At 27.5% G+C, this 27298-nt stretch overlaps 3 protein-coding genes across 3 annotated transcripts; all 3 read left to right on the top strand.

Annotated features, from left to right (window-relative positions):
- The first annotated feature begins 14532 nt into the window (after positions 1–14532).
- On the top strand, positions 14533–15797 carry LOC130508497 (uncharacterized). The gene is made up of 4 exons (XM_057004039.1): positions 14533–14861; positions 14935–15032; positions 15165–15251; positions 15782–15797. Exons 1-4 carry the CDS (start codon positions 14724–14726, stop codon positions 15795–15797), a joined length of 339 nt encoding a protein of 112 aa, XP_056860019.1. The 5' UTR covers positions 14533–14723.
- A 1403-nt stretch (positions 15798–17200) lies between these two features.
- LOC108833477 (uncharacterized) lies at positions 17201–20502 on the top strand. Its single transcript, XM_056999538.1, has 15 exons — positions 17201–17521; positions 17595–17692; positions 17825–17911; positions 17993–18113; positions 18232–18250; positions 18340–18413; positions 18509–18527; positions 18608–18807; positions 18898–19040; positions 19124–19315; positions 19391–19481; positions 19560–19728; positions 19815–19925; positions 20007–20096; positions 20238–20502. Exons 1-15 carry the CDS (start codon positions 17384–17386, stop codon positions 20240–20242), a joined length of 1557 nt encoding a protein of 518 aa, XP_056855518.1. The 5' UTR covers positions 17201–17383; the 3' UTR covers positions 20243–20502.
- Positions 20503–24938: 4436 nt separating this feature from the next.
- On the top strand, positions 24939–26503 carry LOC108841216 (transcription factor TCP1-like). The gene is made up of 2 exons (XM_018613997.2): positions 24939–26192; positions 26290–26503. Exons 1-2 carry the CDS (start codon positions 25199–25201, stop codon positions 26298–26300), a joined length of 1005 nt encoding a protein of 334 aa, XP_018469499.1. The 5' UTR covers positions 24939–25198; the 3' UTR covers positions 26301–26503.
- The last annotated feature ends 795 nt before the right edge of the window (positions 26504–27298 follow it).

Raw genomic sequence — 27298 nt, forward strand, 5'->3', positions numbered from 1 at the left:
TATATTTTTTGGAAAAAAAATTGATGTTGCGTGATGTAGTTAGAATATCATTTAAGTTAAATACTATATAAATTAATTTGAAACAAACTTATTTATAAGATTTTTTAAAAATAACTGTATATTACTTAGATAAGAATAATTTTTATATGTATATATATATATTAGGTGAATATTTATGAATATGATAATATACTTTTGACGGTTGTATACTAATATTTATTCTTAAGATATTGTTTGTTGTTTTCCTTTTATTTAGTGTAATTAAAATTTATTTCATGTAAACTATTTGAATTTTAATAATATATAATGCAATATATATGGATACAAGTTATGTATTTTATATGAAAGATGGCGGCCCTTCGGAAATCGTGCGAGTTTTTCAGAGTAAACTTCTCCAGATATGGAGTAACCAAACTTTTGTCATGTTTACTGATTATATTGGAATGCTTCTTTTCTCTTTCTGCTTATATGTTCCATAAATCCTAAAAATCTACCAAAATGTCATATATTAGTTATGCCAAATTACTTAGAAATGACTTAGAAATGTTATCTTGAATGCGAGGAGTACTTTTTTCCAAATGAAATTGGCGACTTTGTATAGTTTATTTCTTCTCTCAAGAAATTCTTTCGTAGATGTTGAGCAGGTGAGAAAGGTTATATCCTTATTTTTATGCTGTCTAACTAAATACTGAGGAATCATAATGAAAAATAATTGAAACATAGCATAACACTAATACATGATGTCTAATCATGAAAATGATAAAAAAATAATGCTAAAATAGAATGGTTTTATAGATCCCATGTCTATTCAAATTAATTACAGAAATTATAATTTTGAAAGATATGTAACATCGATAATTTTGTTGTTATAACACCTTAATATAGAGTAGGATTCGATCTTACAACCTCTAATAAATTTTACCAATCCTATTTAAGATATTTGTCTATCTTTTTTAAACTTGCGTTCGATAAAATTAATATTATTTCTAAAAGAAGGTGTACTTTGTTGTACCAGTATTCAGAAAATATATGAAACTGTTAGAACAGTGACAAATTAAAATCAACTTTTTTACTATCAAATTTAAATTTTAAGAAACCCATGGCATCTAGACGACTCAGAAAATTCAAAAATCCTTTTTTGTTTATTCCATTTGTTTCATCAACCAGTTCTTAAACCCTAAAACTTAATATTAAAGAATGTTTTGCATTAATGATGGTGTTGCATTATTACTCTCGATGCAAATTACTAATATATTATTGACAACATACATAACTAATCTAATTAGTCCATCAGTACGGTAGCAATATTTTAGTTACAAAAATGCGGCATGAATACATGCTAAATGAAGCAATTAACTGGTCGTTAGATTTAATCACTACTAGATTTTGATCCGCGCTTCGAAAGCGCGGATATTATTTTTCACTTTTATAAAAAATATTATTTGTTTGTAATTATTGAATGTATTTATCTTAGTAAAACTTTTTTTATAATAAATTCGATATATTAGAGTTCCTCTGGTAAACTATGTGTTTCTCTAACTTTATTTTATTCCCTCTTCAATCAATATATTTATTTGACTTATTGTTAAAATAAATGAGTTTAGAACATAAATGTACAACACTTTTATATTGATATTTTGTTTAAACAATGTGACATGTTTTTATATTAATTAAATATTTACATTGTAATTTGTATAGAAATCAACATATTTGTCTAGTTTGTTGTTAAAAGAAATGATTTTGAATTCAAATGTACAATATTTTTATATTATTTTTTCTTGGGTTCATATATCTTTTTTAAATAAATTTCTTTCAATATAAACTATATCAAAAATTAGTCAACCCAAGAATATACAAACAATTATTTACATAGCAATATAACATATTTATATATTATTTCAGTTTACATTTTGACATGCAAGCCTGCACGAGTTTGTATTTTTTGTATATAAATTATTTATTACTGCCATATTTAAAATGAAAGTTTATTGATATATTTTTAGGTTGCTACAAACCAACCCGGATCGAGAATGATCCAACTCGAACCTCCTACGACATTTATAATATTCGAATGATATTTATTTAAATTAAAAATCTAGGAGAAAAATATTGTGTATCACGAAAACATATATGATCAATTAATGGTTTACTAAAATGTAGGAAGTTTGAATGGATTTGCTGATTTTATTTGGATATAGATATTTTTTTAATAAAAATACAATCCAAGTTTCCAAACAATTTTTTAACTACAATCCAAGTTTCCAAACAAACTTATTTTGTATAAATGCTATCCAAATAACCAAACACTCTAATTTTGTACTTGAGTTTTAATAATATAGATTATTAAAGGAAAAGTATCCATATAAAATTCTCCTTATATTTCAAAACTATTTTGAGAATGGAATGAGAGTGGCTGATAATAGTGGAAATTGAACAGGGGAAAGGGAAGAGTTTGGGTCGGGAGGGTCTCGAGGGGCAGGAGAAAGGAGGAGAGCATCACCGGAGGTTGGCGAAGGCAGTTTTAGGTTGGACAGAAATCGCCCAACGGTTCTGCATCAGGAAACGGGTCAAAGAGAACCTGACTTTTTAAAAGAAATAACAAATTTTATTATAAAAAAACTAAGGATTTATTAGTGAAAAGTAAATGAGACATAGCAGAACACTAATATATGAAGTCTATTTGTAACGATAATAAATATATAAATAGTATAGTTTTGTAGATCCTATGCTTATTCAAATTAATTATATAAAATATAATTTGAAAAATAAGTAACATGATAATTTTTTTGTTATAACACCTTAATATATAATATGATTTGTTCTGACAACCTCTAATAAACTATATCAATGATCATCATGAACAACTTCTTATAAACTATATCAGTCATCATGAACATGTATATTTGACTTTTTACAACTTTCGTTTTTTTAATTAATATTATTTCCGAAAGAAGTTTTAGATGGCCGTACCAGTATTCAGAAAATTTAAATCCTTGAAAACGGAGATATTAAAACTAATTTCTTACTATCAAATTTAAATTTTATTTCAAATGTATAAAGATAAAATAATATTATAAGAAAATCCTCGCATTTAGACGACTCAGGAAACTCAAAGGTGTTTTCCAATTTTTTAATCTACAAGTTCTTAAACCCTAAAACTTATTATTAAAGAATGTTTTGTGTTAGAACTGTCGTTGCATTATAACTCTCGATGAAATATACAATATATATTATTGACAACGTGCAGAACTAGTATAATTAGTCCATCAATACGGCATGAACATTTTAGTTACAAAAAGAGCAGCACCAACTTTTGCTAAATGAAGCCATTAACTTGTCGTCATGGGAGATTATACAGATTTAATAGTCTTTTATAACAATAATGATAACCACTAAAGGTTTCCAAACATGCAGAGTATTACTTTAATGACTATACTGTTTTAAACAAACTGGCGGCTGTGCTCTTTCCTTCACAACTCCCTTGCTTGACTTTTTAACACCTTTTGCCTTCTAGTCCATCAGGCTTGAACGAGTTGTAGATCAATTCTATCCAAGGATGACATGGTCCATGCGCTAATGCTCTCAATGTAGTTAACATAATATTGGGATACTCACCTGTAAAGCCGTGCTGCTCATTAGTTGATGTCTTGGTTGACCTTGAGGCTGCAGCCTGTCTCTGTACCGCACTCAAGGTTAACATTCTTGGCATCAAGCTTAACCTTCCCATCTATGTCAACGCACTCCTCAATAATTGTGGCCATATAACTCCGACATTATACCCATGCGTCTAAGTTGTATACTTATGACATATATATTAAGAGATGCCTAAACCACAAACAGATCGTATGGTTTCAAATGCTTGAACTTATTGTCTTGTTTTCTTGTTTCTTTTAAGAGAAATTGCCAAAAATACCATTTTCATAGTACCACTTTTTATGTTTACACTAACCACTTTTACCACTACTTTTAATGAAGGGTTTAGATTTAAAGGTTTAGGATTTAGGGTTTAGATTTGATGTTTTACGGTTTAAGGTATATAGTTTAGGGTTTAGGGAGTAGGATTTAGGGTTTAGAGTTGAGGATTTATGGTTTATAGTTTAGACTTTAGGGTTTAGAGTTTAGGATATTGAATTTAGGGTATATAGTTTAGAGTTTAGGGTTTAGAGTTGAAAATTTTGGGTTTAGAGTTTAGAATTGGAGGTTTAGGATTTAGAATTTGGGATTAGAATTTTGAAAAACATATAAAAACAAAGATATAAAAGTCTATACCATTTTAATAAATAAGGTATTTTTGAAAATATGTCTTTAGTGGTGGTAAAGATGAATAATGGTATCTTGAAAGTGGTATTTTTGAAAATTCCCCTTCTTTTAATCAGTGATTGCTTTTGTGTTTGTAATTTTCTTGGATTTAAAATAAATGATGAACATCACGTTCTCATGCAACAAGGGATTACTAGATCTTGACCCGCCCAACCGGGCGGGTATTTATTTTATGTTTTTAATTTTTTCATTTATAAATGATATATTTGTAATATTTAAACATAAATTTAGATTGAAAATTAACATTTGTAGTTATAATAAAAATTAAAAGTTTTAAAAAATATTTTGATATAAATTTATAATTCCTAATGAAAATAATATAGAGATGGATCATTAAATATTTCCAATTCCAAAATCTTAGCATTATTAATAACAAATAAAATAATTTATAAATAAATAAAATATATAAACATATTTGAAATTAAAATAAATTTGTTAAAAAAAATCTTAAATATGGCCGTATAAATATTTGCTTTCACTTCAATTTTTTTCTTTGTTCTAATGATAATATCTATATATATGTGTAAATTAATATGTATTACATAATTGTTAGTATAACATTTTAAAACTAATTTTTTATTTATTACTTTAAATAATTATATTATGTGATTTTAATCGTCTATTATATCATAGTGTATCATATAAAAATCTAATATTTATAACTAATTGGAATTATATTATAAAAGTGTTATACTAACAATTTATAAATACAATATTTTATATTTTATTTATATGATATATAAATTGATTTTGATGTGTGATTTTTATTTTATTATTTTTATTAATAAATATTGAAAAATATTTAATGTTAACAAAAAAATTATAAGGAAATCTATTTTGGTTAAGATTTGTTCTATTAAAGAAATCTATTATTTAAATTAGGAAAATATATTAAATACTTAAATCTATCATTTAAATAAGGAAAAGACAAAATTCTCTACTATCTTTGTTACCAAACAAAATTTAATTTTTTTAAAGACTCCTATCGCTATTACCAAACAAAAGCTTAAAGTACTTCTACTTTAATAAGATAGATGGGTTTGTGTGTGTAATCGGCAAGTTCGTCCCCTTTTGCTTCATTGTTCCTTCTTATCTTCGTTGCAACGTTTCTTTTGAATTTGATTAATAAAACTATCAATCGGTGTTGTCTATATCAGGCTTATTAATTGTGTGTATAAAAAGACAAGGTAAAATGATAATATGATTACGATCTCGCCGAAAACATTATATCTATACTATTAAAAGGGAAGCAGTCTTAAAAAGTTAACTTATACAAGTTGTTTTGGACCATTTCATTTTTTTAGTCCAACCTATTACATTTAACAAAATCTTATAACTAACCTATTTTATAGCAACTTAATAAGATTCTCCTTCATTTAAATAAAGCATATTACTGTTATTGACTTTAAATGTTACTAATCTAAACCGTTAACTTTTAACATTTTAAATATGTGCGTAAGAAAGATTTGTACAAACCTCTGTTTCTATTACTAATGTTTATATAATTTTTTGTATCGAATGATGGTGTGGAATTAATTTAAAATAACATGGTACCTCATCTATATTATTAAAAAGAAATCACTACCAAAAATTTTACTTAAAAAAATTGTTGAATTCTTTCACTAACTAATTATTTTTTCGTCCAACTATTTGAAAAATTGATTTGCGGATGCGGGTTATGAGTTTTTTTATGCGGGCTTAGTATGAGTTGATGGATTTTGGATCGCGGCTACCCGTTGACCCGCAAATTATTTAAAAAATAAAAATTTAAAAAGTAAATACTTTTTTTAAATACAAGAATTTAAAAATAATAATTTAAAATTTAAGTCATGTATAAATTTTTATTATAAATATACTTTTATAGTAATTAAATTAAATAATGATTTTTAAAATACGTATACAACCTACGGATAACCACAAAATTAAGCGGAGCGGATGCATGTACAATATTATTTGTTTGTAGGTTGTGCGGGTCATATTTTAATTTTTAACCAAAACAAAGTTGAAAATCCGCGGGTTGTTGGGTCAGCGGCGCGAATTCGACCCGCAACTCAGCCTTAACCGTGCGTATACCGAATTAATTTTTAAATTACAATATATTTTGATCTAAATTTATACACAAATATGATTAGAAAAATACAAATATAATCAGAAAGAAAAAATAAATATAAAAAATTAAATTTAAAAGAAAAAAATATACCCGCCCTTTTAAGGGCGGGTCAAAATCTAGTCTATTATATTAAAACAGAAGTTACAACCTTGATTCATGTGTGATATTTAAATAAATGGACATTTACTAGAAATGACTTACCATTCATTAATTACTAAACATATGGTTCAACAATATATCATTTCTAATATATTAATCTTAAAAATCAGGATTGGTTAACTTACACATATTGATATATTTTTCATTTAAAATTTAAGTATATATATTTTAAATTTCGAAAATCTATGAAGAAGATCTTAACAAGATCTTAGTTTTCAAAATTATATGTAAATTATTTTAACTAATTCCATAATTAGTTTTGAAATATTATTATTCATTAATATATTCTGTTGTCTTTTATAAAATGAAAAATAAAATATTATATACTATTTTTATCTAATATATAATCACAATCAATCATGTTAATTTTCTCATATTGAACTTAATATGATAAAATTATATTAAATTGATAAATTTTTAAATTTTATTTTCGTAAAAAAAATATTTATCTTAAAAATATAATATGATGACAGAGGGCTTAACATTAGCAGACTATATACTACATGTATAAATTAACATATCTTTCACTTTTGTAAATATAATAATATATTGTGTAAAATGAATAAACATAGAAAATAGAAAATACTGTTAAAATGAAATCCAATTTTGAAAGACGGGTAAAAATTTAACATAAATTAAATAAAAAATAATTGTCAAATATGTTTTTTATGCACGTACTAATATGTTTAATAACTAAACGCAAATACAATAAAATAAATATATAATAAGAAGCAAAAATACGTACGATAGTTTAAAAATTGATTATTTACAGCTTGTAAACTATACACTATTGTATTTGAAATAGATTTATAAATATTTAAATATATAACTAAAATTTAAAACTGAAAATGTATAATACTAATGATCTAAATAAATATATATGCATATAAAACTGAAAATAAAACATGCACGGTTGTGCGGGTCGAAATCTAGTTTTAGTTATTTTCTTAGTAATCATTAACTAATGGCATGTTGTTAAGATCGAATCCTCTTAAATTGTGAAATCAACCCTAAATTTGAATCTCTCCCAAAATATTGTATTTTTGAAAATAGAGAAATATTTTCTTAGTAATCATTAATTAATGGCATGTTGTTAAGATTGAATCCTCTTAAATTGTGAAATCAACCGTAAATTTGAATCTTTCCAAAAATATTGTATTATTGAAATAAAGAAATGCTTACAACTATTAACTGCCACTAGAAGATATCGGAAACACTGTCTGGTGAATTTTCCGATCTAACTTCTAAAATCGATCCCCTCACCATAATTGCCACAAGAATCAACATCTCGATACAAGTTTCAAATTGTAAAAGTTTAAGCAATAACAGAGAACAATAGAAACTACATAAACCTCCAATCGTCTCTAACTAAAAACCCTTCAATTGATTCAGAGACTTTTCTCCTTCTCCACATACGCATTTTGATTTCTTCTTTCGACCAAAGCTTGACCAAGCATATCACATGTTCTTAACTGAGATGGGAATAGTTCAGCTCTAATCCGATGGAACCTTCTCAAAACCAAAACTGTTGTTAAAAAAGTACATCAAGAATGTGCATAGACTGTTTCATGACAGACTCTAATTTTCGTTACAGATGTAATAGAATACTAGATCATAATCTGCCCGACTGGGCGGGTCTTTGTTTTTATGATATATACAAACATTTCAAAAATTTCAATCCAATGGTTCCAGTTTTACTAATTAAGTAAATTTTTAAATCACTGTATCATGTAACAGGGGCGACAGTGAAATGTTGTGAGCCGTAAACACTTTATTAATAGTCTTACAAAGTTATAAACTTTAAACAATTTAGTCATATTTTGAGTTAATTAATATATTAACCTATTTCTTTTTTGTTTATTTGTTTGAAAATTATTTATTTTTTAGAGTAGTTTTTTATGAATTGTTATTAATTTTATGATATTTTGTTTTCTTAAAAATTTGATGTAGCAAATTAATATATACTATATATTATAGTTTATGTTTTTATTTTCACCGCAAAGAAATAACAACCATAAATTGCACAAAAAATATTATAGTTCACTTTATTTTATATAAAATTAATATGTCAATTATTTAAAGAATTGGGATAGATTATTTTATATAAAACGAATAAAAATCTAAATTGGAATGTTAGATTTGTAGAGAATCAAAGTAGATTAGTTTTTTACATGTAACTATTTCTGGAAAGTTATGATTTCAAATCAATTAAGCATAACTGAGTATATTCCTTTTCCAGATCCGAAAACATCTATATTAATAAATTAAGTGCTTTTTTATTTCTTTCTCATTAATATTAATTAATTTTAATATTTGATTTTAAATTAAGTGGCAAAATCTGCAAATAAAAAAAAGAAATACAAAAAGAAGTAATTAATTTATTATAAATATAAAGGCTAAATGTACAAATAAAAAAAGTATTTAATCTACTATCTATGTTTCCAACCAATCTTCATTTAGTCTACTATCCTTATTTCCAAAAGTTTCATTTTTTTATAACAATAGAGGTAACTATGGTCTATGCTCTTCCGGTGCAAGACGTTCCCACTCTGCTATGATTTATGTCGACTATAGGCCTCCAGTTCAGAGAACCAAACCGGAGACCTATAGTCGACATAAAGCATAGCAGAATGGGAACGTCTCGCACCGCGTGCCATCTTGTTCGCCACAAGATTATGTGCCTTCGAAATATGTCGGATCTTGAAAGAAGAAAAGAAAATTTTACTGCGTTGGAATTCTTCCAAATGTGTAGAAAATGCCGGCCATTCTTTAGGTGAGGACATCATCTTCACCAGTTGAGAACAGTCTGTTGCAAAAATTACGTCTGAAAAATTGAGAGTCTTCATACACTCCATAGCCCATATCAAAACTTCACATTCGGCATGCAAAGCAGATAAGCTTCTTCAGAGATTCATAGCTCCCATCATTTTCTAGGTTGAACCATTTGTCCTGCAGAACCAACCTTGTCCTGAGAACTTATCTTCTACTCTCCATGCTCCAACAATAAAACATATTCTAGAGACCTCTGATGAAACCCAATCAGCATCCTGGTTATTGGTCTGATGTTGCTCCGGGGCCAGTTGTTGTTATTATGTCCAGACCCTTGCCTCCACCTCTGTCATTCTAAGGATTTCCTGCGGATCACCTGATTTTTTTATATAAATCTTACTATTTATGTTCTTCCAAATGTACCATATAATCCCAGAAAAAAAAACCGAAATCAAAATTCTTTGGTAGTCTCCAAAAAAGATAATCAGTATTATTATATATATATATATTCCTAAAATTATATTTATGTACTTTTTATTAACTATATATTCTATTATAAGTAATTAACTTTTATAAAATAACTAATGTTAAAGATATCATCAATATATGATGTCTTATTCAATTATATATACTATTAAATGTAAATCAATAAAATTAAAATTAATAAGAGCAGCCTACGTAAATCTTTTTAATGTAATTTTCATCAAAATTTATAAACAGTATTAACTTTTAAGCGAAATGAAACATTTATATAGTTAAACCAATTAAAATCCATAACTAAAAACTAATAATTTTGTTTATTCTATTCATCATCTTATATATAGATTTCTAATAACAATTAGTGGGTATTAAAAAAAATTGGAATGCATGAAAAAAACAACGAATAATTTAAAATGATTTTATAATTGTTTGGCTATTAATATTATAAAATAGATAATATAAATGAAAAAAACATACTAAGTATATAATCAACATTTAAATTTAAACAAAAAAAACGGACGTAGTCCGGACCAACCCTAGCATTTATATATTATTATTTATATAAATTAACATAAAATGTCAATTTAATCTACAGAAAATTAAAATAGTAAATTTATTAGCATCGTCCTATCTAAAACTTGCACTAAACTACATTAAGTTTGTTATTCTGTATGTCATCAAATATTGTATTTCAAGTATATTTGTGTTTTGGTATATGTTCTACTTACTTTTGAAATATTCTACAAACATGTATCCATTTAATTGAATCAATGTTATCGTTTCATCCCTTCAACCTCTTTGTTTCAGTGCCACTAATATCGTGTGCCACTATTCATATAAAATAATCACTCTAATTGAAAATTTATGACGATTATCAACTTATTTCAGCCATCTCTTATCCTGTCTGTAAAATATTTTACGAAAACTAATAATTTATTTTGATTAAAATTATATTACATTTTTTTTCTTTTGGAAAAAGTTTATATTAGATTTTTATGATCAACTAATTGAAGAGAGATTGATATCCGTGCATAGCACGGAATAACAATCGTAAGTAATAACTCAACAAGGATATGATACTTCTTTTGTTATGATAATTATTACTAGATTTTGATCCGCACAACCGCGCGAGTGTTATTTTCTATTTTTTATGCATATATCTATTATTTATTATTTATATTAAAAGAGAAGTCACAACTTTATTTTATGTGTGATTTTTAAGTTGAAACATCCTTAATTTTTTTATCAAATGTGTTTTAATAAGACTAATAATATATAGAATCTTTGAAATATTTTAATCATAATATATTTTGATATCTTTTAATTTGAAATTTAAAAAGATCCTAGATCTTATTGTATTTGCATTTAGTTATTAAACATATTAATATGTGCTTAAAAATATTTGAAAATTATATTGTATTTGTTTATGTTAAATATTTTACTCGCCCTTCAAAACTGGATTTTATTTAGCAATATTTTTACGTTAATTCATTTTACATAATATATTATTGCATATACTTTAGTTTAAGATATGTTAAAATTAATATATGTGTTAAATAGTCTCCTAATTTTAAGCCGTTCTATCATCATATTATATTGTTAACGTAATATTTTATATTTATGAATATTAAATTTATAATTTTATAAATTTTTATATTTATAAATATTAAATTTATAATTTTATAAATTTTTATATTTATAAATATTAAATTTATAAATTTATAAATTTATATAATTTAATTATATTTTATATAATAATTTTTAATATCATTGATTATGGTTATAAAATAGATAAAAGTAGGATAGAATTTTTATTTTTAATTTTATAAATAATAACTGAATATATATTAATGCATAATAATAGTTATTTGCTAATTACAAAATTAGTGAAAATAGTTACATAAAGTTTTTGAAAATTAAGATATTGTTAAAATATTTAGATCAACATAATAATTTTCTTTTATATGATTGATTGTGATTGTATAATAGATAAAAAGAGGATATAATATTTATTTTTCATTTTATTAACAATAAGTGAATATATTAATGTATAATAATAATTTAATAACTAATTATTGAAATTAGTGAAAATATTTAAATATAATTTTTGAAAACTAAGATCTTGTTAAGATCTTTTTAAACTGATTTTTTAAACGGATTTTTCGAAATATATATATATATATATATTAAATTTTAAATTAAAAGATATCAAAATATATTATGATTAAAATATTTCAAAGATTATATTATTAGTCTTATTAAAATACATTTAATAAAAAAAATTAAGGATAGTTCAACTTAAAATTCACACATGAAATGAAGTTGTGACTTCTCTTTTAATATAATAGATTGGAATTACGAAGGTCCGAAATCTGGCCAAAAAAAATTGAAATTGTTTTTCTCAAAAAATAAATTGAAATTTGTTATTTTCAAGTCGCCATTTTCACCTATGATGTATGATTACATATTATATGCATTCGAGTTTTTTCATCTATTATCTGTTGAATCAATTTAATTGGTTATACATTTTACAATATTTTACATCAAAACATATATAAGTAAGATAGATGAATATTTAGATAATAGGTCCGATTATTTGAAGCTTTTATCTAAAATATGAAAAAAATTAAACCGCTGATTTAACAAATAATAAAACATAAATATATAGGGTTGTAAATTTAAGGGGAGGATCCATTAAACTACTTAGATATTAATTTGAAACAAAATTTATGAACAGTATTAACTTTTAAGCAAAATGAAACATTTATATAGTTCAACCAATTAAACACCATAACTAAAAATTAATAATTTTGTTTATTCTATTCATCATCTTATATATAGATTTATATTAACAAAAAAGTGGATATTAAAAATTTTGGAATGCGTAAAACAAAAACAACGAATAATTTAAAATGATTTTATAACTTTTTGGCATTTATATTATAAAATAGATAATATAAATGAAATAAACATACTAAGTATATAATCAACATTTAAATTTAAACAAAAAGCCCGGACGTAGTCCAGACCGATCCTAGTATTTCTATATTATTATATACAGATGTAAGGATACCACTGTGTCTCAATACAAGAAAAATAAAATAAAAAATCATAATCATTATTTATTTTGAATAAATCTGGGGAAAAAAGTAATCTAAAGATTTCATTCATCCAATACGATGCAAGATAGATTGCGACAAAATATATTTTCATTTCATCAAGATGATAATATAGTTTTAAAAAGTATAATGAAAATACATTTCCAAATCTATCGTATTATAGCGGCGATGAATCTTGACATATATATATCTGATAAATAAACGAAATAAAGAATGATCTTCAAATCATATCTTAAAAAAAGAGCACATAATTCGATCTTTACATTTTATAGTGAATTTTCAGTAAATTTTATTTTAAATGCAATAACCACAAAATGTACTAAAACTGTATAACTCATATATCTAACAGAATTAAAAAATTGTTAACTTTAATAACAGTATACTTTAATATTTTAAAAAAGAATGCTCACAAGTATTAAATCCAATAACACAAAATTCAAATATACAGTCCAACTTCTAGATTCAATATCCCCACTTTAGAAAGGAAAAGTCAAACTTAAATAAAATCTGGATTTACTTCCTTTAATGAAAATATGAAAAATATACTTTCAGCCCAAAGGGGCACAAAGAAAATGAAATAACAAACGGCAAAATCCCTTTTCCCTCTTCTTCAAAATAATTTATGTTTGCAAGATATTTTTTTGTGTTTAATAATTTAAATCATCATACAATTTATACTAAATCATCAGTATAAATATACATGTGTACCGCCAGTGTTTTTAAAACCGGACCGGCGAGTGAACCGGAAATATTTTGGGTCATGGGTCATTGTGGTTCGACCGGGGTCGATTAGATTAAACTGAATTTATTATTTTATAAATATTATATATATTTTTTTCAAAAAATAGTCATAATGTTTAGAAAATTTTCAAAAATAACAAATTGAAATGTGATAAAAAAAAATTAATAGTTCAAATCTAAAGTCAATAGGAAAAAAAACATTTAAAGTTTATTCTCCAAATCTTTATCCTTCTAAATCTTCATCACCTATAAAAATTATATACACATTAGTTACAAAACTCTATTTTGGTTGCAATTTGTGACAAACAAAATAGTATATATGTTAAAAAGGGAGAAAAATAATTATTTTATTAACAAAATTTTGATTTTTATACGAACCAGGGTTTCGTCGGTTCGTTGGGTCACTCGGTTCCCGGGTTTTTACCGGTTCAACATGGGTTTTTAACCGGTTCAACTTTAGTTTGGTTTTGACATTAAACCAACCCGGATAGGTGTCCAGTTCGCGGTTGAACCCGGTCCGACCGCCGGTCCGGTCTGGGTTTAACAACACTGTGTACCGCGGTTAAATGATCTAGTTTAAACTAATAACACAAGAATTTAAAAGAATCAATGAATAAAACAACTGTATAACATTGGAATTTAATGGAAACATAAACTCCTTCAAAAATTCAGTCTAATTTCTAGATTCAATAACCCCCCACTTTAGAAAGAAAAAGTCAAAACTTAAATTAAATTCGGATTTACTTCCTCTAATGAAAATGTGAATTTGACCATTAAAAATTTTACTTCCTTTTAATGAGAAAAATATACTTTCAGTCCAAAGGGACACCACCAGCAAATGAAATCACAAGCGGCAAAATCACTTTTCGAAATTTTGCTTTTCCCTCTCCTAAAATCTCGTCTTTAGTCTCTCAATCTCATAAAATAAATAGCTTCCTTGCTCTCTTCTTGTCCCAGTGACTGAGTTCCTCTGATCATCCCTCAATACCCCACTTAGTAAAGTTCCCATCTCTTCGCGGATTGCTATGGCTTTGGACGCATCGAAGAAGCCCAAAAAGAAACCAAGCGGCGGCGCGAAACCATCGAAACGCAAAACGAACCCAGGCGTTCGAGTGGTCGGAGGGAGGATCTACGATTCTAGCAACGGCAAATGTTGTCACCAGGTGAACAAAAAAACATCTCTCTCTCTCTGATTATGCCATAATCGATTCAAGTTATGTTTCTTCTTTCTTGCAGTGTCGGCAGAAGACGATGGACTTCGTTGCGTCGTGCAAGGCAGTGAAAAATAACAAACAATGCAAACTAAACTTTTGCCACACCTGCTTATTGAACAGGTTTGCTTTCTACTTCTTCTTGTTTTTTTTTTCTTTTTTCTTTTAACCACATATATTAAAAGAAAAAAAAAACTTCTTGTTTTGTTTCCTGCGGTTATGTGTGTTCTCATCTGTTAATATATGAATGAATAGGTATGGTGAGAGGGCAGAAGAGGTAGCTACCTTAAATGATTGGAATTGTCCTAAATGCAGAGGCCTCTGCAATTGCAGTTTCTGCAGGTTATTATTATTTTTCTCATTATGGACAATTAAACACCATAACTAAAAATTAATAATTTTGTTTATTCTATTCATCATCTTATATATAGATTTATATTAACAAAAAAGTGGATATTAAAAATTTTGGAATGCGTAAAACAAAAACAACGAATAATTTAAAATGATTTTATAACTTTTTGGCATTTATATTATAAAATAGATAATATAAATGAAATAAACATACTAAGTATATAATCAACATTTAAATTTAAACAAAAAGCCCGGACGTAGTCCAGACCGATCCTAGTATTTCTATATTATTATATACAGATGTAAGGATACCACTGTGTCTCAATACAAGAAAAATAAAATAAAAAATCATAATCATTATTTATTTTGAATAAATCTGGGGAAAAAAGTAATCTAAAGATTTCATTCATCCAATACGATGCAAGATAGATTGCGACAAAATATATTTTCATTTCATCAAGATGATAATATAGTTTTAAAAAGTATAATGAAAATACATTTCCAAATCTATCGTATTATAGCGGCGATGAATCTTGACATATATATATCTGATAAATAAACGAAATAAAGAATGATCTTCAAATCATATCTTAAAAAAAGAGCACATAATTCGATCTTTACATTTTATAGTGAATTTTCAGTAAATTTTATTTTAAATGCAATAACCACAAAATGTACTAAAACTGTATAACTCATATATCTAACAGAATTAAAAATTGTTAACTTTAATAACAGTATACTTTAATATTTTAAAAAAGAATGCTCACAAGTATTAAATCCAATAACACAAAATTCAAATATACAGTCCAACTTCTAGATTCAATATCCCCACTTTAGAAAGGAAAAGTCAAACTTAAATAAAATCTGGATTTACTTCCTTTAATGAAAATATGAAAAATATACTTTCAGCCCAAAGGGGCACAAAGAAAATGAAATAACAAACGGCAAAATCCCTTTTCCCTCTTCTTCAAAATAATTTATGTTTGCAAGATATTTTTTTGTGTTTAATAATTTAAATCATCATACAATTTATACTAAATCATCAGTATAAATATACATGTGTACCGCCAGTGTTTTTAAAACCGGACCGGCGAGTGAACCGGAAATATTTTGGGTCATGGGTCATTGTGGTTCGACCGGGGTCGATTAGATTAAACTGAATTTATTATTTTATAAATATTATATATATTTTTTTCAAAAAATAGTCATAATGTTTAGAAAATTTTCAAAAATAACAAATTGAAATGTGATAAAAAAAAATTAATAGTTCAAATCTAAAGTCAATAGGAAAAAAAACATTTAAAGTTTATTCTCCAAATCTTTATCCTTCTAAATCTTCATCACCTATAAAAATTATATACACATTAGTTACAAAACTCTATTTTGGTTGCAATTTGTGACAAACAAAATAGTATATATGTTAAAAAGGGAGAAAAATAATTATTTTATTAACAAAATTTTGATTTTTATACGAACCAGGGTTTCGTCGGTTCGTTGGGTCACTCGGTTCCCGGGTTTTTACCGGTTCAACATGGGTTTTTAACCGGTTCAACTTTAGTTGGGTTTTGACATTAAACCAACCCGGATAGGTGTCCAGTTCGCGGTTGAACCCGGTCCGACCGCCGGTCCGGTCTGGGTTTAACAACACTGTGTACCGCGGTTAAATGATCTAGTTTAAACTAATAACACAAGAATTTAAAAGAATCAATGAATAAAACAACTGTATAACATTGGAATTTAATGGAAACATAAACTCCTTCAAAAATTCAGTCTAATTTCTAGATTCAATAACCCCCCACTTTAGAAAGAAAAAGTCAAAACTTAAATTAAATTCGGATTTACTTCCTCTAATGAAAATGTGAATTTGACCATTAAAAATTTTACTTCCTTTTAATGAGAAAAATATACTTTCAGTCCAAAGGGACACCACCAGCAAATGAAATCACAAGCGGCAAAATCACTTTTCGAAATTTTGCTTTTCCCTCTCCTAAAATCTCGTCTTTAGTCTCTCAATCTCATAAAATAAATAGCTTCCTTGCTCTCTTCTTGTCCCAGTGACTGAGTTCCTCTGATCATCCCTCAATACCCCACTTAGTAAAGTTCCCATCTCTTCGCGGATTGCTATGGCTTTGGACGCATCGAAGAAGCCCAAAAAGAAACCAAGCGGCGGCGCGAAACCATCGAAACGCAAAACGAACCCAGGCGTTCGAGTGGTCGGAGGGAGGATCTACGATTCTAGCAACGGCAAATGTTGTCACCAGGTGAACAAAAAAACATCTCTCTCTCTCTGATTATGCCATAATCGATTCAAGTTATGTTTCTTCTTTCTTGCAGTGTCGGCAGAAGACGATGGACTTCGTTGCGTCGTGCAAGGCAGTGAAAAATAACAAACAATGCAAACTAAACTTTTGCCACACCTGCTTATTGAACAGGTTTGCTTTCTACTTCTTCTTGTTTTTTTTTTCTTTTTTCTTTTAACCACATATATTAAAAGAAAAAAAAAACTTCTTGTTTTGTTTCCTGCGGTTATGTGTGTTCTCATCTGTTAATATATGAATGAATAGGTATGGTGAGAGGGCAGAAGAGGTAGCTACCTTAAATGATTGGAATTGTCCTAAATGCAGAGGCCTCTGCAATTGCAGTTTCTGCAGGTTATTATTATTATTATTTTTAATTGGTTTTTAAGAGTTGAGCATTGAGGTAAAACTGTGTTTTGGGGGGGTTTTTTACAGGAAGGAACAAGGACTGAACCCTACAGGAATATTGTCACACAAAGCTAAAGCAAGTGGGTTATCATCAGTCTCTGAGCTTCTACAAGTTGAGGGTGATGATAGCTTTGCTTATTCCAAAAAGGTAAATCTGCTATTTCATTTTTACTCTTGTGAAACACAGTCTAGTTCAACATGTTTGTAATCTATGCTTTATGTTTTTTTGGGTTAATTATGCTGATTTGGTAATATTATTTATGCAGGAGGATGTTTCCATTGCAGGTAGAAGTGGCAACAGTGACTCTGTTCTTAATATTTGTTGTCTTAGAAAGGGGAGGCTAAAACTAACTGTTTTTAATGTTATGAATCAGATGTTGCCAATGAGGGCAACAAAGGGGCGGGCAAGAAGAAGAAAGCCAAAACCGGCTTAACAAAGGCAAACCTGGTATTCATTTATCTAATCTTGTTCAAGTTTATTTAGATATAAAGATTCATGTTTATTTATATATGTTGCTTATTTGATTTATATTCTTTCTGCAGGGTGATGTCTCCATTGAAGGTACAAGTGGTGGCGGTTTGCTTTTTGTTTGTATTAAAACGAACAGACATAAGACTAACTGTTTAAATGTTATGAATCAGATGTTGCCAAGGAGAACAGCAAAGCGGCTGGCAAGACCAAGAAAGCCAAAGCCAGCAACGAAGTGAAAGAGGAGGAGATTCAGATTGAGGCTAAACTTCCTATTGGTATAAGCTTGACTACTGTTGCAGGCATTGATATACCGAGTGAAGAAACAGGAAATGTATTGCAGTTTCTTGAGTTTTGTTCAGCCTTTGGAGAGGTAATTGGTAAATAAAATTATCATCTGTAATTATTCCTTGTGTTGTTTTACTCTTAATCTGTGTTTCATTTTGGTCTTTTTTTTTAATAGGCTCTTGATTTGAAAGAAGGGCAAGCTGAGTCTATTGTTTCTGAGATGTTCTCGTGTGGGCGTAGCACAAGGAGGCAACAATACTGCGCTGTTATCCCAATGATGATCCAGTTGTTGGAACTAATATCACATGATAGAGATATGTATGAAATTTTTTTACTCCTGCCCTGAAATGGTATGTATATGTATGTTCTTATTTCTGATGCATTTGAATGATTTGTTACAGGTCTCTGTCTCTAAGTGCAACTGACAGCACTTGGTTCAGTGCTCTTGGAGAGTGCCTATTGCAGTCAGGAGTTCTGAGTGATGTGTTCCCACCTGAGACTTTCACTTCAGGTGTCTCTGAGTATAAGACGATGGATGCATCAACAAGGCTCAAGCTTCTAAACTTCTTATGTGATGAATCACTTAGCACACTGTATGTATTTATATTCACTTTTCTTGTAATTTATGCTTTGTTATGACTTGACAAACTTGTGTGAAATCATTCTAGCGCAATGAGAAATTTCATTGAGACCAAAAGTGTGGAGTCTGAAGCACAGAGAAGAGAAGCAAAAGAAAAGGCTGCAGCTGCAAAGGAAAAGGTATTTCTATATTCTGCAAAATGTTATTAAATTATCAAAACTATTTGTGTTAAAACTTTGTTCTTTTTCTAATCATAGGAGAAACAGCTGAGGCAGCAGATGCAAGGTGATCTTGTCAAAGCCCATATGGAAAGAAACGGAGCACCATTGTCCATTGAAGAGCATCATGCAATTTTGTCTCAAATAAAAGCTGAAGTTAAAGAAGCTCATGACAAGATGCTGGAGGCAAAGGGCATGATATCTAGAAGTAAATCTAAAAATGCCCTTTTTTCTTTATTAATGGTCTTACAAATATTGAGTTTCATGCTTAACCTAATGAAACTCGTTTTGCAGAGAGGCAAAGATGTGATGCTGCTGGAACCGACCCGATCCTGTTGAATGATGATGGTCGTGTTCTCTGGAAACTAAAGTGCTTTAAAGAAGAACCAAGGTTTTTGCTTCAAGGTGTGAAAATTACTGAACTCTTTGTTTAACGTTTTTTAATGGGAGAGTGTTTCAGATCTCATCCTTTTATTTCATGCACAGATACATGTGGTGATTTATCTCCACATGACAAATGGTTAACTTTTAAGCCTGAGCAGAAACAAGAGGTTGAGAAGTATATCTCTGCCAAAGGTGAGCTCATTCTCATATATATACACATATATATATATATATATATATATATATATATATATATATATATCCATTTAAAAGGTCAAAATTAATCAAGTTCCTGGGCATGAAACAATATTAATCATTTGCTTTTTTTTGTAGGTTGAAACTGAATCGATCATAAAAATATGCAAATGTGGACATTAATTAAAGAGTGAAGAAGGCCATCATGTAATTTTCAGAAGTCATTTAACTCATTTCTTCCCTTTTTTTTATCTTGGCTTCTTTCCATTAGCTCGGCTAATTCTATTGTTTTGATGATGCGCTTGTTTTATGCCTCAAACTCTTATTATAATGAGGAATCCTCAACTCAATATTGGCTGTTTCATAATATTATCAACATCAGTTATAATCTTAGTTAATTTTATTTTTAGTCACAGTAATCTTTGATAAAACAAAGTTGAAACTATTCTCATATGAGAATCCATATTAGTTTTGTAACTTTCTATAATATAATCTTAGAGCATAATTATCAGTGGTGGGGGCAGGGTTCTTATGCATGGATCCCATCAACTTTTTGCAAAAACCATGTTAAAATGTCGTTAAATAAGAAACGTTTTTTAAAAGGTTTTTTGTACTGTTTGCGGGTTTCACTGACACGTAACGATCCACGATTGATTTATTTTTATTTTTTATTATTTTTTAAGAAAAAAGAAAAAAAAATTAAAAACCCCAAAAACATTTTTAGCGATAATCATGCTCTTAGCCCACCCCTAATAAACACAACAAGGCTGCTTGTCCTTTTGAATCTTAGGGATAAAACATTTCCAAAGCATATGCAAATTATATCTAGTAATCTTATAATTTCTTACTCAGCTCTGCGATTAATTTCTAATCCAAAACTAAATCTTAAACACTACTCGAAAAACTAAACCCTAAATCTATAAAAGGAAAAGCCTAAACTCTAATTTCTCCTCAAACATAAATTTAAAACCTTAAATTTATATTAATATTTCCTCAAATGTTTAAAAAATCAACTTAACTTTTAATTATTTTTTGAAAAAGATCTTAACTTTACCGTTAAACTGTTATATATCTAATTACTTATTAAAATGATATAATTTGCTAAAAAAATATATTTTTGGTTTTAAAAATAAACTAGGTGTTTTGCCCGCATTTGCGGGCTTAATAATTTTACTAATATTCATTATTATATGTATTATGGTTTAAATATCATGACAACTCATTTTTTATATTTTTTAATCATTTTAGTTTTCTTGATTTTTATTTCGGTCTACTTCTTCTTAACGCAAATGAATACTATAAAACAATAAGACCATAATTACATATCAAACATATTTCACACAATAGAGTAAAGTAAGAATGTGAAATTTTGGCTTCTATTAATCTACTTTGTATTTTGAACCAGAAGCATGTATTAAATTACCAAAAAACACTAAAACACACAAAATGAGAACAAAATAAATAAAAAGTAAAGTTCAATGATAATTTGGAAGAAAAACTTTTTGAAAACAAACTGAGATAATGACAATATTTTATTGGTTTACAATAAGATAATTTGTTGTCCATATAATTAATATTGAAATAAATGATTCGTATATATATATATATTATTTAAAATAATTCTGGTTTAATATTATTAAACAAAATATAAAATAAATGCATATATAATATTTTAATATTACTTAATTAAATATAATATAATATAAATTTTATATTATCATTAAAATTATTCATTTTGAGATAATAATAAATTATCAGATAAATAACTAAAATTATTTAAAGATGATAATGATAAATTATCAAATAAATTACTAAAATTATTTATGGAGAATTTGACTAATAAGCAAAATAATCTAAAACTATAGAGAGTATAACACATAAGCAAATTTACTTCTTAAATAATAGTATAGATGAGAGTGATTTTGATTGTTCTAAGAAATTTATTTTAAAATATAGATGATTCGATCTAATTATGTGATATATATATATATATATATATATACATATATATATATATTTAAAATAAGTTTGGTTTAATATTATTAAACAAAATATAAAATAAATACATATATAATATTTTAATATTACTTAATTAAATATAATATAAATTTGATATTATCGTTAAACTTTTTTATTTATTTTGAGATAATAATAAATTATCAGATAAATCACTAAATTATCAGATAAATCACTAAATTATTTAAAGATGATAATGATAAATTATCAACTAACTTACTAAAATTATTTATGGAGAATTTGACTAATAAACAAAATAACCTAAAACTATGTAGAGCATGACACATAAACAAATTTACTTATAAAATAATATATATTTTATATATTTATATATATATATATTTCTATATATATATATAATAAATTTGGTTTAATATTACTAAACCAAATATAAAATAAATACATATATAATACTTAATTAAATATAATATAAATATCAATTTGATATTATCGTTAAATTTCTTTATTGATTTTTAGATAATAATAAATTATCAGATAAATCACTAAAATAATTTAAGTTTAATACTGAAATTATATTATGAAAATATTGAAGTTTAAAGCATATGTTTAGGGTTTAAAAACATGTTTAGGGTTTAGGATTTTTTTTGAATAAAAAATACAAATAAACAAAAAATATTTTAACAAATCTGAATGTGTTAATATTTTAACAAACCGGTTCCAATATTGATTTACAAAATTATATTTGGTTTTAACATTTTGTTTACTTCTTCATTTTACACTTGCCTTGAACAAAAGTTCAACACTTTTAACCTTGGTTTGATCCAAGTCCATGAACTGAGCTCAAAATTATATTCAGTAAATTTATAAAACATATGTTTTTACATAAAATATTTTTTTCAAGTCTTACACAAATCACTTAAATATTGAATCACCAGCCCTTTGTCTTCTCGTCTCGAGCCATGCTTCTTGTGATAAGGCATCGGTGACTAAAATTTATTTTTATTATGTGGATAATTTTATATATTTATTCATTGAAAGTATAAATGATATTAACCGCTCTAACTTTTAATGTGACAGCTCCGTTGGGAAAAATAACTTCGCAAATGTGTTGTGCCAACATGCATAATCGTTTTACAATGATTTATTAATAGATGTATTGCTAATTCAAAAACTATTTTTATAAGTTATATATTATTTATGTTTTTAAAAAGTTTTGTACCGTATATCAAATTATTTATATATAAAAATTAATCATCAATATATATGAATATGTTCATTACTGTGTTAATATTTTTTTTGAAAACTCTCATGTATAATAAATATTTTTAATTATGCGTTTTCTGTTTCTATTTTTTGTGTTTTCATTAATCAAAGATATTCTTTTTGGATAACAAAAAAAAATATAAGTAAATTATTTTTTAAATACATTAAAGATACTTTTGGATAATAACACAATATATATAGGAATTATCTTTTTATTTTAAAATACATTTTTACTATATCAGTTTTAATGAATTATCTGATATTCTGATGTAATAAGTTTTTATACTCGTTTCTATTTTTGGGTAAATTTTTATTATATTATATTATAATTAATAATCTAATGAAGTAAATAAATTTAATTACTTATAGAAATATTTATCAAAGTTTTCTTATAGGTTTAAGTCTGTTTTTTAGTTTTCATAAGCAAAGTTACATGTATAATATTTTCAAAAAAAAAAGTTACATGTATAAGGTATATATGATAACTACAATAGCAATAGCTTATCATATCTAATAAAATATATTTGATAAACTATAGTTTATTGTATAAACATTATCTGAAAATGTATGTTGGAGAACCAAAAACCTGATACTTTGATTTGCTCTCGTGTATAATATCTAATACATAAAATTATATTGTTAATATGACTCTTAAAAATTATATAGTAACAAATTTTATATAATAGTTCATTAAGGGTAGTATCAATATTAACTACTGTAACTTTTAACGTGAGAGCTCTGTTGAGAAAAACCAATTCGCAAGTAATAGTAGAGATATATAGCTCTGTTGTTTTCTCTGAAATAAGAACAACCCTTGACTAAAGGCTATGGACGTCAAAATGAAAATTTTGAAAACGACAAATCCTTTCACAAGCGTTATGGAATTGTACGGGGGAACCAACTCGGGTCACATTGAAGCCACTTTCCCTTTTCTTTTGACAAAACCCTAAAAATGGGTTAATGTTTTTTTTAACAACCTAAAAAGGGGTTAATGATTATGTTATATAATTTTTTTTTTGTAAACTATGTTTATTTTATATAATACAAACTACAATTTATTTCGGAACAAAATTTTCACCCCAAATAAGAGTTTAATTGTCATTTTCATGGCAGGTAGTAACTATTTTAGTAAAGAAACTAAAGGACCTGTGGATAAAAAAGAAAGAATGAAAAGCAGATCTTATTAAAGATCCTGACAAGAAAAATACTGCACATTCAAAAACATCTTTAAATACTGACTCTTAAAGCCTAGTATTTATGATCTAGATGGAAAACGAATCCATTTCACAGTTTTCTGTTGTTATATTTCCGGACCAGTTGATATTGGCATTCCCAAGATTTACATACAAATGTATCAACTTGCATACGTATACGTAGTAAAAATGTTGTTCAAGAAAAAAGAATGACACTAAAAGTAGCTGAGTTTTAAGTTAATTCGTATAGAATCTGGAATTGAAAACCGTAAAAAGTTAAACCCTAGGCTGAAAGTTTTTACTTGTATATATAAATTGAATGTGAAAAGAAACGATATTTCTAAATCATACCAAAAAAATCCTCTTTTGCGAGAAGATCTTCAGTTAACAGACAAAATCATGTCTTCGTCACTCTACAGATAACCAATTTCGTTACACATCTCATGTATCGACCATTAATATCTATAAAGCAGTTTTTGTCTTGGTGTCAGAAATCAGAATTGGACGCTTACTCTCTCTCTCTTGTTTCTGGGTTTCTTGTTTTCTCTTTCCTCTTTTTAGCTGCTTCTCTCTTTTGATGATGTGAAAGTTGTGGTATTATTTTTAAAAGAAAACGCATATTCTTGATTATTGGTTCTTGATTTTTTTGATTCGAGAAGCTCGGTGATGTCTTCTTCCAACAATGATTACAATAATGGTAACAGTGGAGTGTACCCTCTCTCTCTTTACCTTTCTTCACTCCCGGGCCATCAAGGCACCATCCGTAATCCCTACAATCATCAGTCAACAGCATCTCCGGGTCAAATGGTATCAGCCGTGCCTGAGTCTCTGATCGATTACATGTCGTTTAACTCAAACAGTGCTGTGAATCAGCAAGGGTTTGAGATTCCTGAGGTGTCGAGAGAAATCAAGAAGACAGTGAAGAAAGATAGACACAGCAAGATTCACACGGCGCAAGGTCTTAGAGACAGGAGGGTAAGGCTTTCTATTGGAGTTGCTCGCCAATTCTTTGATCTCCAGGATGTGTTGGGGTTTGGTAAAGCCAGTGAAACATTGGACTGGCTTCTCAAGAAATCAAGAAGAGCCATCAATGAGCTTGTCCAAGAAAAAAAGCTCAACAACAAGGATGGAGACTTTGGAAACAATAGGGGTGGTGAAGAAGAGGATGAAGATGATGGTGCTAAGAGCTTTGTGTATGGTTCGAGTCCAGATTCCTGCCAAGAAGTGGTATGTGAGGTCAAGAAGACAGAGAAGAGCAACATATCTTCAAAGGGATTAAGGGAAAAATCTAGGGGAAAGTCAAAGCAGATAACAAGAGAGATGACCTATGATCATCCAGAAACCGTCTCCAAGATCACACAAACTGAAATGATGGACCCATTCAAGAGGTCTGTAATTTTCAATGAAGGACACTCTTTATACAAGGAAGCAATCCAAGAGTTTGATAATCAAGAATGTATCTTAACTAAGACGAAGGTCAATCTTCCCACAGATATGGATCGAAGTTACAATCAGCATCATGGGACGTTTATGTTGAAAGATCAGGGCTCTAGCAGCAACTACGATACCATTCTGCCTCAAAACTTGGACTATGGTTTTGATCAAAACCCTTTTATGGATCAAACCTTTTGTGCAGTCACCAACAGGAATTTCCCCAGGGGTAAAGTTTGGATTCAAGACTCTTCTCTAGCGTAAATTATGATTCTTATGTCTTTGCATTCCATGATATGGTTCTTTTTCTTGTTCTAATCTGGCAGGGTTTCCATAAAGCTTGATATTCTCCGGGCAGTGGGCATCAAATTTAAACATGTAAGGCAAAAAAAACAACCCTTTGTTCCTCTTCAATGTATATTAAATCGTTGGTTATTTGTGTTCTTCTAGTATATATATGCATGTTATCTGATCTTCTGTGTCATTGATCAAGATAGCTTTTTTTATGATTCGGTGTATACCTTAAAACTGTTTAGCTATTTCAAAGGGCGAATTGTAACCTAAAGTATTTTGAAGACGAAAACCAATAACTTATTTAAATATTTGGAGAAACCCAGATCCAGTCCAACATTCATTTTTCGATTAGGCACTACACAGAATAGTCTTTACGAGTAAGCAATTTAGTTAAACGTTTCACATAAAGCTCAATATTAAGTTTGTTTCCTCAAACCCTAATTTCCATTATGACCCACATAATTGCATATGCATGATGATGAAGGTTGAGGTTCACTTATACAAGTATATATCCATACAAACACATGTAACGTCTGATATAGTTATATGGAAAATTGAAATATGTGGAACATAGATCTTAGTTTTGACACTATATATTCTCTTGCTCAGATAAGACTCGTTTTTTAGATTTTAGTAGTTACTTACCAAAGAAAAGTTCAATTTTTTGATGTGAACAGTTTAACTCACCTTTTGTCAAAGATATTATACGTCGTTTATTACTTGAAAATTTTATAAGCCCACTTCCAGATATTTGTTTCATATTTTAGTGTAATTTAGAATCTAGTCGGAAAATTACAAACGCAGTTACCTCTATAATAATACAATCTAACTATAAAATCATTTGAAATCAAGATAGCTGATCAAAATTAATAGTTTACTAGGATAGTACCCGCGCTTAAAAATGTGGAATTACGTTTTTTAGTTTTTGGTTTGGTTGCAGTTCAATTATGGTTTTTGATTTAGGTTTAGACCATGTGAAGTGGCATGTAAAAAGAAGCAAATTATAAGGTTTAGTAGGTGCAGATTTTGATTTAGGTTTAG

The sequence above is a fragment of the Raphanus sativus genome, chromosome 2 (assembly GCF_000801105.2).
Source record: "Raphanus sativus cultivar WK10039 chromosome 2, ASM80110v3, whole genome shotgun sequence".
Lineage (NCBI taxonomy): Eukaryota > Viridiplantae > Streptophyta > Magnoliopsida > Brassicales > Brassicaceae > Raphanus > Raphanus sativus.

What these genes read in the sequence shown, in the direction of transcription:
- LOC108841216 (XM_018613997.2), top strand. Translation starts at nt 25,199, where the DNA reads ATGTCTTCTTCCAACAATGATTACAATAATGGTAACAGTGGAGTGTAC.
- LOC108833477 (XM_056999538.1), top strand. Translation starts at nt 17,384, where the DNA reads ATGGCTTTGGACGCATCGAAGAAGCCCAAAAAGAAACCAAGCGGCGGC. An exon ending in TGCAATTGCAGTTTCTGCAG is followed by an intron (nt 17,912 to 17,992) that starts GTTATTATTATT and finishes GGTTTTTTACAG; the next exon opens with GAAGGAACAAGGACTGAACC. An exon ending in ATATCACATGATAGAGATAT is followed by an intron (nt 19,041 to 19,123) that starts GTATGAAATTTT and finishes GATTTGTTACAG; the next exon opens with GTCTCTGTCTCTAAGTGCAA.
- LOC130508497 (XM_057004039.1), top strand. Translation starts at nt 14,724, where the DNA reads ATGGCTTTGGACGCATCGAAGAAGCCCAAAAAGAAACCAAGCGGCGGC. An exon ending in ACGGCAAATGTTGTCACCAG is followed by an intron (nt 14,862 to 14,934) that starts GTGAACAAAAAA and finishes TCTTTCTTGCAG; the next exon opens with TGTCGGCAGAAGACGATGGA. An exon ending in CACACCTGCTTATTGAACAG is followed by an intron (nt 15,033 to 15,164) that starts GTTTGCTTTCTA and finishes ATGAATGAATAG; the next exon opens with GTATGGTGAGAGGGCAGAAG.